The sequence below is a fragment of the Halichoeres trimaculatus genome, unplaced genomic scaffold, assembly GCF_033239565.1.
Source record: "Halichoeres trimaculatus isolate MK-OKI-2021-1 unplaced genomic scaffold, fHalTri1.1 fHalTri1_scaffold_23, whole genome shotgun sequence".
Classification (NCBI taxonomy): domain Eukaryota; kingdom Metazoa; phylum Chordata; class Actinopteri; order Labriformes; family Labridae; genus Halichoeres; species Halichoeres trimaculatus.
Window position 1 is genome coordinate 13,939,462 of NW_027437201.1, and position 12,761 is coordinate 13,952,222.

Consider the following 12,761-nt stretch of genomic DNA (forward strand, 5'->3'; position numbering starts at 1 on the left):
CTACCAGAAAACCTTCACACAGCTTGGTGGAACTCACTGTGAAATGTTTGTTTTCAGGGTCATCTCGATCCCAGACGCCATCGCTGTCCAATCTCCACAGCAGCGGTGTGATCGACATCACGGATGACGCTCAGGCCACGGTACACCAGGAGAGTTCAGAGGCGGTGTCAGCACTCCTCGCCTCCGAGAACGCTGAGCCCACATCCCTATCACCTTACCTCCCCCTCAACCCCTCTCCGGTCTCCTCGCCTCCTGTCCCTCCATCGCCCTGTCCGTCAGAAGGAGGCCGCAGGACAGATGCTGAGCCTGCCGTGCAGCAGCAGCAGCAGCAGCAGCAGCAGCAGCAGCAGCAAAGCATTGTAGGAGGTGGCATGACAGCAGCAAGGAGTTTAAGCAACAAGATTGAGTACGCTGCCTCAGAAGTCATCAGGTCAGACCAGAGGGCGTTAAGTTTTTCTCTTTTCTTTGCTGTTTTTCAATCAAATGTGTGACATTATTCGTAACTGTGACCTTTTCCTTTCCCTCATAAAAAGTTTAATTTCATTTTATTTGCCTATTTGAAAAACTTAACAGATTTCCATTTGTTTCCTTTCAGGCCTGTGACATCGATAGCAGAGAATGTTGTTCTGGTAGAGAAGGAGAAACCTGCCCCCTCTCATCATCCTCTTCATCTTCATCAGCAGCAGCATCAGCACACACCGCAACAACCACAACACTACCCACCTGTTCACCCCAACATTAAGAGCCCGTCTCTGCCCGAGGAGACGAGAAAACGCCAACAACAACAGCCGCCCCCCCTCAGGATGAACACAGTCCTCCCCCCTGAAATGTCCAAACCCAGAATGAGCCCGAGCCCCATCCCAGCTCAGCTTGACTCTTTAAAACAGAAACTGCCACATCCCAACAACTCACAATGCCACCTCTACCCTAACACAAACCCGTCTGACCTTCTCAAGGCTAAGCCCCACCCGGGCCTGCTGGACATCTCCAAACCTAAACCTAACACCTCCCCAGAGGTGTCAAAACATAAAATACCGAGGTATTCTGACACCTCTCCTCCCCCATCAGGAAGCTTGTCCTCTAAAGTAGAAATAGTAGAACCTCCCCGGTCTGGTTTCAAGCCGGTGCCGGTGCGGTCAGACTCTGGGAGCACGAGCAGTAGCACCAAGAGCCCCCTGATCATCGACAAGAATGAGACCTTTACTGTTTACAGGGACCCAGCGCTGGTCCGCTCAGATGCAGAGAACTCTGCCTCTGCCAACCACGTGGCAGCCTATCTTCACCCCCACCTGCACACCCTCCACTCCCCGTCTCCTCACTCCCCCTGCCTCACCCCTGCATCCCACCCCCATGCTGCCTCACACCTCCTCGCCCCTCCCCACACCTCAGCCCTACCTCACCCTCACCTGTTACCACCTGGAGTGCTTCCAGCCATGCCTCCTCCAGCAGCGTCTCTCCTCGGAGGACACCCCCGGCTGGACTCCCCCAGCAGTTTAGGTCATCTCGCGCTGCCTCACCCTGCAGCCGCACACCAGCAGCAGTTCCTCCAGGTCTGACTCAAGATACACACACAGATTTTAAAGCCTCATGAGACATTGACCGTGAAATGCAGGCCAGTGCGGAATATTGTTTATAACTGGAAATGCTGCTTTGTTTTCAGGGTCAGGGACACCCTCCGCCACCTCTACTAGCCCAGGCTCACAGTGGGGCAGCTGGTCTGGGTCTATACCCCATCCTCTGGCAGTACCCCAATGGGACACCATCTTCTTACCCCCCTGGACTTAACCTGCCCCCAACGGCTAAGTGGGTCCACCCGGAGAATCCTGTTACCGTGAATTCTGAGGCCTCGCTGAGGAGGGTAGGTGTTCAAATACTGGCTTAAATTTGTGTGTGGGTGGCAAAGATCTGAGATATTTGTACTGGAATGAGGAGACACAAAGAGAAGGAGAAATTGGATGTTGGTTGCCAAGCATGAGACATGGAGAGAACAAAGTATGAAAATAACTCTGTGTGTTTTTTTGTGCAGAACACAGCCAGTCCGTGGCTGCACCAAACTGCCGGTGGCGCTGGTGACAGTCTGGGTTTGCTGAGCCACGTTCCTGTAAGACCAGCCAGTGCTGATCCCCACCGGCCTCCCGTCAAGATCAACACACACGCAAGCCCTCCACTCACAAAGGCCAGCATGGATCTTCATAAAGAGTGAGTATAAGTCTCAGTAACATGGGCTGGCTTCAATTTATCATGACTTTTCAAGGTGAAATGTCAAAAAAGGACTAGAATCCCTTTCAAATAAATAAATATCTTAATTTAGCCTCCATGTTTGAGTAAGATTGTTGATTTCCAAAGCAAACCTTCATAAAATGAAATATTTTCTTGTTATCTTTGTGCAGAGATTCGATCAGGACGTTGACGTTGGCCCAGCTGAAGCAGGAGCAGACAGACAGGAGTCGAACCCCCACAGGGAAAGATATCCACTTACACCGCCTCTACCTGGATCCTCACTGCAAGGCTCGCCAGGCGAATGCACAGGTACACGACTACTCTTTAATTATTCCCAACATGATTTTGAATCAAAGTAAGCGTAAGAAAAGTAAAACGAGTTATGAATGACTGCAGTCTGGCTCTGTCTTTGACAGCCTTTGCATTGTGTTTCCCAGGATGCAGTTCAGGCAGCAGAGCGAGCCAGTAAATACAAAGAGGAGAATCGGCAAATCCTAAAAGAGAGCATCGAGGTTGCTCCCTTCACGGCAAAGATCCAGCGCTCCAGTGAACCTGGCATTGACAGGGACAGAGAGAGAAGCAGGGATCCAGCCTTCCCGGTCCGGATACCAGCCCTTGCCTCCCCAAGCCCCAAGGCCAGCCACGCCCATCCCCACGTCATCCAGTCAGAAAAGAGCAACTACTTCACCACGCTCTCTAACAGCGTCGTGAACGAGCCTCCGAGACTCTACCCCTCCAAGGAACTCAGCTCCTACTACGACAAAGTGTCTGTGGGGACTCCGGGGGTTGTGGCCACTGTGGGAGCCGCTGTGTCTGGACAGGGTGCTCTAGCGTTGGGAAGCTACAGCTCCAAAGCATCCCTGTCTAAGCCCCCTCCCCTCATTAAGCACCAGCCAGAGGGAGGGGAGGGTTTAGCCGGGAAGATCACAGAGCAGCTGAGCCAGCAGGTGACGCTGGTCCAGCAGCAGCATCAGCACCACGCAGGCATGGAGCGGATAGAGCGGCGCAGCCCCGCCATCTCCCCCTCCTCCTCTGCATCCTTAGCCTACTCGGCTTCAAACCACCACCACCACCACCACCACCAACAGCAGCAGCAGCAGCAGCAGCAACTCCAGCTCAGGGCCATGCCATCCCTCCACCGAGCACCTGTCTTCCATCCGCCTACCCAGCATGCCCTGGAGCGCAAAGAGGCTGCAGAGAGAGAAAGGGAGCGGGAGAAGGAGCGTGAACGAGAGCGGGAGAGAGCCGGTTATGGCGGGCGTCTGTCTCCACCCACGCTCACACCCATCCAGCCTGTAAGCTTAGCAGCATCTGGAAATAAAACATCAGCAGAGCAGCAGAAGCCTCCCACACTGCTACCAGAACTCAGGGACATCAAAGGTCATGTCACGGCTGTCACCTCTGTGGCCTCTGTCATCAGCGGGGAGGGTTTGACGGACGGGTGGAGGGGCGGAGAGATGATTCAGGACAGAGGTGGCTCATTCTCTGGAGAGAAAGGTCTTTCAAGGGGCAAGCCTCAAGCAGCAATGGCATCAGTCATTGTGCGCCCGTCAACATCCATGAAGTACGACAGTCCTGTTGGTGCTAACAAATCTGGTGCTATGATCCATAAGGAACTTCCTCAGGGGAGGTTCTACCAGACCAAGCTTCAGGGGGAATGTTCCAGGCTGGGAGACAGTATCAGAGAGCTCGGAGCCAGCAGGGTGATCCTGCCCAACTCCAACCTGGACGACATGTGTCTCCAGTATAAAAAGAATTCAATGCGTGGTGTGCAGGGAATTATGGGAGCTGATATAATCAACTCTGTGTGCAGGACTGCTGTTTCAGGTGCGTCAGCTTTCAGCATCAAGAGTGGGGCACACAATCCTGAGCTGGGCTACCCACTGCCATCTCGAGTGGATATCCTAAACCCTAAAACTGGCAATGGCGGGTGGATGCTGAGCCACTCAGGACCAGGGGACCACCAGGAAGGGTTAGGCTCACGCACCACATCTCCAGGAGGGTCACTTCCTCCCCCTAGTCCAGCAGGGACGCCCCAGCCGAGTCCAAGCCTCACCCCAACACCTGGCTCTATTTCTGGCTCCAGTCAACCTTATTCCTCCTCGTTTGTCCACCTTAAGAAGCACAAAGCTGCCTTAGCTGCAGCCCAGTCCAGGAATAACCTCTCCTCTGCTCCAACATCCATCACAACTGGAAACTCCTCCCTCATTGTTGATCTAATCGACAAACCGCCGACTCACAGCTCGCCCCCTCCTCCTTCCTCCAGCCAGGCCTCGTGCTCTTCCATCGACAGCGGAAGCTGCAGCTCAGCAAGCGGCAGCACCACACCTGGAAAGTCCAGTCCCCTACCCAACGGCCACACCTCTGGATCATCCTCGGGGAGCAGCGGACAGCCCAGTAACTACCACAAGCTGAAGAAAGCCTGGTTAACCCGACACTCAGAGGAGGACAGGAACACCACCGCAACCACAAGCTCCACCAGCTCCAAATCCGAGAAACTGCCCAGCACCACCAGCACCAGCACAAGCAACACCACCGCCATGTCTGATATGATCAAACCCTGCACAGTCAACCTCAGCGCCTCCACCTCCAGCGAGGTGGAGATGAGTAAAGACAGCACAATCAAAGCTGAGAAGGAGAGACAGCTGGAGGAGAAGTCTGGAGGAGCATCCGGAGGAGGGGAGGAGAGGAAAGCAGCTCCAGCATCACGGCGAGGGAACAAACGAACATACGAGTCCGGCTCAGAGAGCGGTGGAGACGACTCTGATGCTAGTGAGAGCAAAATGGAGGGCAGAGCCAAGCGCCAGCCCAAACCCACCTACAAGAAGAAACAGAATGACATGGCTAAGAAGAGAGGAGACGAGAAGGACGAAGATGACGTGAAGCCCAACGGCATCTTCAGATCAGCCCGGGAGAAAACCAAGCTCAAACTGGCCAGCAGCAGTAAGTAAAAGCTGTTTATTAAAGCTGTGATGATCATTTGTAAGACGTTCCTCAGGCAGAAATATCAAACTGAGCTTCACTGAAGGAGTGCTGTACCTAATTTATCACTAACTGTCTCTCTCACGCTCAGACGGGATCCCACGCTCCGTCCTGAAAGACTGGAGGAAGGTGAAGAAGCTGAAGCAGACGGGGGAGTCTTTCCTGCAGGATGACTCGTGCTCAGAGATCGGGCCCAACCTGCAGAAGTGTCGTGAGTGCAGAGTGATCCGCAGCAAGAAGGGCGAGGAGCCGGCACACTCCCCCGTCTTCTGCCGCTTCTACTATTTCAGACGGTAAATTCAAACACCGTTCTCTTCCACATTCCTCACACTTTCCCTCACGTTACCTTTTCTAAGTATAGCTCAGTGATGAATTCTTTTACTCTTACCTCACTAAATTTATGCAAAGTGCGCAGCTTCGTGACAAAGAAGCTGCAGGTCAGAACAGAGTGACACAGATCCTGTGAGGACAACACGTCGTGCCCCAGCTACAGAGTATATATTATTTATCATAAAGCCTGAGCAGAGAGTGCTGCCTCTGTCTGTGTTCTCTCTCTGAAATACACATATTTATTGTGAATGCACACTGAACACACACACGCACACTTGAGTTGGATAAGCAGCAGCAGCTGCAGTCTGGGGTCTAACAGGGTAAATCTGTCAAAGAGGATTTTCTGCTCTATAATCTTTTCCTCACTGACTCTCTGCAGAACTGCTGCTGCTGCAATCTCCCCCTGCCTCTACCCCCCCCCCCCCCACCCCCCCCACCCCCCCCCCCACTCCCCATCTCTGTATCTCCACTTATAATTGCTTCTCTCCCTCACCTCATCTCACCTCCTCCCTGTCTGGCCCAGTAGACTGCAATTTCATAAACATCCACGTCGGCTGGCAGGGTTTTTTGAGGACACTGTTGACACGGTGCTTTCACAGCGATGACTCACACACTGCTTTAGATATTAAAATGTAAGCACTGCTCAGAAATGTAGAGATTTATCAGGCTGAAAGGAATGTTTGTGTTGGTCCGGTGTTTGCAGCTGCATCCTTTGAATGTGATGAGGATGATCATGAACTCTGTGTGACTTCCATTAGCTGAAGGTTCTTAAATGAAGCTGGAAAACACGTCGTCCTACTCTGCACTTCCAATCTCTCTGTCAGATCTCTGGTGAAAAAATAAACACTGGACATTTTTCTTGATGTTAGCTCTAAAAGCTTACTGGGTTACTTTTTTAATGCTTTTTACATATTTCAGATTTGGGATGAATAAATGGTTGGGTTTGTGCCAGAGGACTATTTTTGTTTGACTGTTTTGGCTTCGCTATCGTGCCTGCAGCTAAAAGGCTCCTGATCAGAGAGCGTGTTTTCAACATTGATAGACAAAAGTTTTCTTTTGGTTAAAGATAGAGCATATGAAGACTACCGCACCCAATTTTACAACGCAGAATCCTTTTGCTGCTCCATATCTCAGTCATAAAAAGTCCTTCCAGACCGAGTTGTCACGAAGGTCTACGACGTCTGTTACCCTCGTTGGACAAAGTCACTGATTCTTTTTTTTTCTCTTCTTTCCAGACTTTCCTTCAGTAAGAACGGAGTCATACGGATAGACGGCTTCTCAGCTCCGGACCAGTTTGACGATGAAGCCCTGTCCCTGTGGATCCCTGGGGGGATTGACGAAAGCCACCTCGACCAAACCACTGCCAAGTACATCCTCAGCTTCATTGGAGACAAATTCTGTCAGATGGTTGTGACGGAAAACACTGCAGTTTCTTGGATCAAGAAGGATGGTAGGTTTGTTTTTCCTTAAGCTGCAGACAGTTTGAGTAAAGATGATTAGCTAATCTTGTATTTAAATCATTCTGTTTTTCCGTTGCAGCCAAAATGGCCTGGAAGCGAGCCGTGAGAGGGGTCAGGGAGATGTGCGACGCCTGTGAGGCAACACTCTTCAACATCCACTGGGTCTGTCAGAAGTGCGGCTTTGTTGTCTGCCTGGACTGCTACAAGGCTAAAGAGAGAAGGAGCTCCAAAGGTCAGTGGTGTGTTTGTTTGGACAGTTAGGAGCTCAAAGAAAGGCCAGACAAGCAGTCTGCACGGGGATTCCAACATGCAGGCATATCACAGAGGTGGCAGATTAAAGGTGGCCTTAAAGGTCAAACAGAGCATCAAGAAATGCCAAGTTAGCTCGTTTAAGCTGCTTTTTTTTAGTTTACTTCTGAAAGACCGAAGTAATACAGAATTCTGCCGTTTGCAGCTCATTTCTGCAGGATTGAACTTTTCCTGACTTTGTTTTGATGGTCTCTGTTGCTCGTTTGATGGTGTTCACTGAACTTCTTTTGTGCCTTTTTCTGACCAGATAAAGAACTCTACGCCTGGCTGAAGTGTGTGAAAGGCCAACCTCACGATCACAAACACCTGATGCCAACACAGATCATACCTGGCACAGGTACAGAACACACTCCATCTCTTCTACCTGTGAGGTTTTTAAATCTTCTTTCCAGCTCAGTAACAATCTGCTCTTTCTTATGGATGTTTCAGTGTTGACAGAGTTAGTGACTTCAATGCACAGTCTGAGGGAAAAACACAAAATCAAATCCCACTGTCCCTGCACCAACAAGCAGAGCCTCCTCACCAAACTACCAGCCACCAATGGTGTCTCACAGGTACCCTTGGCTAATGTTTGACCTTATTTCTCAACCTTCATATGTATTCTTCATCTTCTCTAAGCATAACTCGTCTCCTCTCCCTGCAGGTTCTGCAGAATGTTTTGAACCACAGTAACAAACTGTCTCTGGTGAAAGCTGAGCCGGGCTCTCAGCAGAACTCTGACCAAGGAGGTACCAAAGCTGAGACCAACGGAGGAGGTGGAGGAGGAAGCAGTCCAGGCAGTGACCCAGGAAGCTCTCCTGTCACCCCTCCTGAGTCCCAGTCACCTCTGCACTTCCTCGCCGACCTGGCTGAGCAGAAATCCAGGGAGGAAAAGAAAGGTGAGGGGCTGAATCTGAGCAACTCCTGAATCATTCTTTTCTTTTGAACAGATTTCCCCTCCAGGAAGAATCACAAAGTTAGGGATTAGTAACACCTTCTTCCTCCTGTTTCTCTGACAGAAAACAAAGAGTCCGTTCTTCTGGGTAAATCTGTGAAGGAGGACAAGGAGGGGGACAGCCTGGAGGTGCTGCAGCAGTGCAAAGCTACCTCACTGGTGGCTAACAGCACAGAGCAGGGCTCCACACTCAGAGACCTGCTCACCACCACTGCAGGGAAGCTGAAGCTGGGATCTACTGATGCAGGAATCGCTTTCGCACCTGTTTACTCTACAGCTTCACAGGTACACACATCAACACAGCTTCTGGATGTGTCAGTCAGATGTTTGTCAACCAAGATGTCAAATCAGGTTGTAAACATTTTCCTCTTCTACTTCTGTCACCAGACTGGAAAAGGTGGGCGCTCCATGCCCAACATCCTCGATGACATCATTGCATCAGTAGTAGAGAATAAAATCCCCGCCAGTCGCCAGAACATCACTACGAAACTGTCAATCAAAGAGTCCATCAAGCAGGAGCCAGTCACCCAGGTGGGAAACAACAACAACAGCAGTCCTGCCACAGCTACAGCTGAGGATGTCAAACCCGAGAAAAAGAAACCAGCGCCTGTCACCACTGTGGCACAAGAAGAATCAACCAATCAGTATCCAGACATTCCCCACTGCTGGTTAAACAACAGACGGTTACTGTGGCTGAAGGATCACTGCAACCAGAACAACTGGAAGCTGTTCAGAGAGGGCTGGAAACACGGACAGGTACGGAGGCAGATCAGTGTCATGCTGACATTAAGCAGGACAGAGATGAGAGGTAACATCATAGCTGTGATCTCTTCTGTTTGTTCAGCCCGTGTTGGTGTCAGGGATCCACAAGAGACTCAATGCCACTCTCTGGAAAGCCGACTCCTTCAACCAGGAGTTTGCAGACCATCAGGGAGACCTGCTGAACTGCAAAGACCAGGTGGTGTCCAACTCTGGGATCAAAGAGTTCTGGGATGGGTTCGAGGACATCACCAGTGAGTTTGATCAAATTTCTGCTGACGTGATGTCACCATAAACTATCTCTGATCCAGTCTAACTAAAGTCTTCTTCCCTGATCAGAGCGGCCAAAGTCCAAGGATGGAGAACCGATGGTGTACAGACTGAAGGACTGGCCTTCTGGGGAGGAGTTTATGGCGCTCATGCCTTCAAGGTAAACACAAAGATCCTTTCAGTTTTGATGCAACAAATCTAAACGTGATCGTCAGCTAAAAGAAGTGTTTTTGCAGATACGATGACTTGATGAAGAACCTGCCTCTGCCTGAGTACTCGGATCCAGAGGGAAACCTCAACCTGGCCTCCCACCTGCCATCTTTCTTTGTCAGACCGGATCTGGGGCCACGATTATGTTGTGCCTATGGTAGGTTTCACTTATTGAACCCCACATTCATCATCCTATCTTATATCTGTTTACATAAGGGAGACAAAAACTGAGATTCTATAATAGAAGAAGATGCAAACAGCTTTAAATCAGATAACTTCAGCTTCATGTCCCTGAGGGGAAGTCGTTTTGTGCAGAGATGCTTGTTTTGTTATTTTCTGTGTGAGGCACTTTCAGCTGCAAAGTTTTGGGAAAGAATGATCGGAGCTGAGATCACCAGCCGTCTAATCAATGATCTGTTGTTTTCTCTGTAGGTGTTGCTGCGTCTCAGGACCAGGACTTTGGGACTGCTAACCTCCATGTGGAGGTCTCAGATGTGGTCTCTGTCCTGGTCTATGTAGGAGTAGCCAAAGGCAACGGGGTCCTGTCCAAAACTGGTAAGGCTTACTGTCAAATCGGGGTTATTCTTCTTCTTGTAAACTGGTGTTTGAAATCCATCTTTTACAATCTCAGAAAATATCAACAAGGACTGGATGATGTGTTTTTTCTCTAGTCTTACCTCTTTTTTTTCAAACCCCTTAAAAACTGAAAAAAAAAAAATGTTCATAAACAAAAACATTTTTTCTTGCCAAGTCATTTTTCAGTGTGATTTAATTTATCTGTGTAACATTAATAAAGACTCAGCCACTAACTTAAGATTAACTCAACAGCTGGAGAGTGTAGGATCAGCGACAGTGTGGATGCATATGTTTGTAAATACTAAAAACTATGTGTGTGTCTCTGTGTGTAGGAGTTTTGAAGCGCCTGGAGGAGGAGGATCTGGATGAAGGGGTTCGAAAGAGGCTCAAAGACTCCAGTGAGACACCGGGGGCGCTGTGGCACATCTACCTCAACAGAGACCTGGACAAAATGCGAGATTTCCTGCACAAGGTCAGCTGTCTAACACTGCCTCTGAATCACTGAAAACACTTTGAATTGAGTGCAAACATTAATTTCTCGTCATTTCTCTATCACAAACTCAGATCTGTAAGGAGCAGGGATTGGACGTCTCACCTGAACAGGACCCAATCAGAGAGCAGGGCTTGTACCTGAGCAGGAAGCAGCGTCAGCGGCTGCTGGATGAACACGGAGTTCAGGGCTGGACTGTGGTTCAGTTCCTGGGAGACTCTGTTCTGATACCAGCCGGGGCCATGCACCAGGTACCAACTATAGAGACACACAAACACCTTTACCTGAGCCAGACAGATGCTTGGATCACCAGGCAAAAAACGCCGTGATGTTTTCATGCCTTTCAGAAGCTGACATGAGCTCACTGTGTGTTTGTGTCCTGCTGTTATCTGAGTTCAGGGATCAGTAACGTGTGCTGACGGCCTCCCTCTGTTTTGACTGACAGGTGCAGAACCTCCACAGCTGTGTTCAGGTCATCAATGACTTTGTGTCTCCTGAGCATGTGGCCAACTCCTTCCACCTGACCCAGGAGCTGCGGCCAAACAAAGAGGAGGTCAACTATGAAGATAAACTACAGGTGAGGAGGAAATCATGACCTCATGAGATTCAGAAACTAACATCAGCATCCAGCCACTGCACAGCTAAAGAAAATGTTTACACTTTCCAGTTCAGGAACAGAAACTTATAGTGAAACAGTCACTGAGTGCAGCCGTGTAAATGACCCTCCTCCTCCTCCTCAGGTGAAAAACATCCTGTTCCACTGTGTGAAGGAGGCCGTGAGCTCCTTAAAGGGAGGAAGCTCAGAGGAAGACGACGAGGAAGAGAACTCATGACACCCCCTCCACCTCGCCTACAGCCTCCAGAGAGGGACGCACCTCCCATCAGCACCTCACTCTCCCCACACCTGCCTCCTCCTCACAGGAGGACTGTGTCACGTGACTGCAGGAGCTGGTCATGTGACTCAGGGGGACTTTGCAGCGTGAGCTTCCCGGGTGAGAACATTAAGGCACGCCTACTTTTATCATCACCCTGAACCTTCAGTGCCAAGAGGAGACAAAACAAAACCTAAAGGGTCTGCTGGGCTGACAGGGATTAAACCTCGAGCACCGCGACACCTCATCTCTGTGTTCATGGACTTACGGCACAGAGAGGACACACGGAGCCTTAACAAACTACACCGCAGTGAAAGTGCACTACAAGCCTCCTCTGAAACCAAACTGAACTTCAAATGTGACTGAAGGTGCATCCTGCTGGGATCCAGGTCCTCTAAGGTACACTTTACAGGTTTGACAGAGATGCTGTAATCTGCTGTGGATTAAAAAAAAAAGGCCAGGAGGTTTAATCCCTGTCTGCAGCAGCAGAAGCCCACTTGGACTGACAGTTTTGCCAATCACGACAGCATCACCAGCAGCAAGCAGCATCAGGACCCAAACTGTCATCTCTGCTGTCTAAAAAATGAAGAAGAAGAAGAAAAAAGATGAGAGGGGAAAAATGCAAAAGAAAATCTCTCAGATGTTTCAGTCAGCGGGCGACGAGCTCTGCTGCTCCCTCATTCGTTGTTCCTTCTGTAATCTGTCTGTTCTCGTCCTTCTGTTCTACTTCTATCTGTTGCTGTTTCGTTCTTAATTTTCTCTTTCATACAGACGTTTTATTCCCTCTGTGAAGATGTATTTATTTTATAGCTCTATGATATGCGATGTTATTGAAACAAAAAAGCATTAATGTAAATGTGACGTGTACAGTTTCTGTTGTTTTCTTTTGCTCTGTGATTTTCAGTTGTAATACGGCTCTACTGTGATGGAGGACACATACACACACACACACTTACACACACACACACACACACCACAAAATGCCTGTAACTTTGGGAAATGTTGATGCTCTACAGTCCTCATGCCATAAAAACATTTTTTTTGAAAATGAACTGCCAAACTATTGTAAAGACTGTGTAAAGATGTATTATGTAAAGAAAGAACAAACGGCTTCTACTCCTCAGCATTTTATGAAAAAAAAGTATTTGCTGTAAAATTAATACATTTAGGAAAAAAAGATGTAATTTATTTAAGAAAAGAATGAATTGTCTTGTTTTTTTTGTTTTGTTAAGATTTACTATGGTGAACTTTTGAAGTTAAAAGATGAAATAATGAAAAAGTTTACTATAATGTGTAAATATATACATATATATACATCCACTGAGGTATTTTTTTAAAACATGGCTTGC

The 12,761-nt window shown here is 49.1% G+C and overlaps 1 protein-coding gene across 1 annotated transcript in view; it reads left to right on the forward strand.

Moving 5' to 3' along the window:
• Nucleotides 1-12,754, forward strand: part of jmjd1cb (jumonji domain containing 1Cb) — a 108,532-nt gene extending 95,778 nt beyond the window's left edge. Inside the window, exons 10-31 of the mRNA XM_074662854.1 lie at nt 58-430; nt 596-1,550; nt 1,661-1,858; nt 2,027-2,199; nt 2,391-2,529; nt 2,658-5,163; nt 5,294-5,495; nt 6,768-6,982; nt 7,072-7,224; nt 7,549-7,638; nt 7,731-7,855; nt 7,945-8,179; nt 8,300-8,520; nt 8,623-8,991; nt 9,080-9,248; nt 9,334-9,424; nt 9,501-9,631; nt 9,907-10,029; nt 10,383-10,522; nt 10,615-10,791; nt 10,986-11,117; nt 11,281-12,754. Of these exons, the coding sequence (XP_074518955.1) occupies nt 58-430; nt 596-1,550; nt 1,661-1,858; nt 2,027-2,199; nt 2,391-2,529; nt 2,658-5,163; nt 5,294-5,495; nt 6,768-6,982; nt 7,072-7,224; nt 7,549-7,638; nt 7,731-7,855; nt 7,945-8,179; nt 8,300-8,520; nt 8,623-8,991; nt 9,080-9,248; nt 9,334-9,424; nt 9,501-9,631; nt 9,907-10,029; nt 10,383-10,522; nt 10,615-10,791; nt 10,986-11,117; nt 11,281-11,373 (7,010 nt within the window). The 3' untranslated portion in view covers nt 11,374-12,754. The remainder of the gene's footprint in view (nt 1-57; nt 431-595; nt 1,551-1,660; nt 1,859-2,026; nt 2,200-2,390; nt 2,530-2,657; nt 5,164-5,293; nt 5,496-6,767; nt 6,983-7,071; nt 7,225-7,548; nt 7,639-7,730; nt 7,856-7,944; nt 8,180-8,299; nt 8,521-8,622; nt 8,992-9,079; nt 9,249-9,333; nt 9,425-9,500; nt 9,632-9,906; nt 10,030-10,382; nt 10,523-10,614; nt 10,792-10,985; nt 11,118-11,280) is intronic.
• The last annotated feature ends 7 nt before the right edge of the window (nt 12,755-12,761 follow it).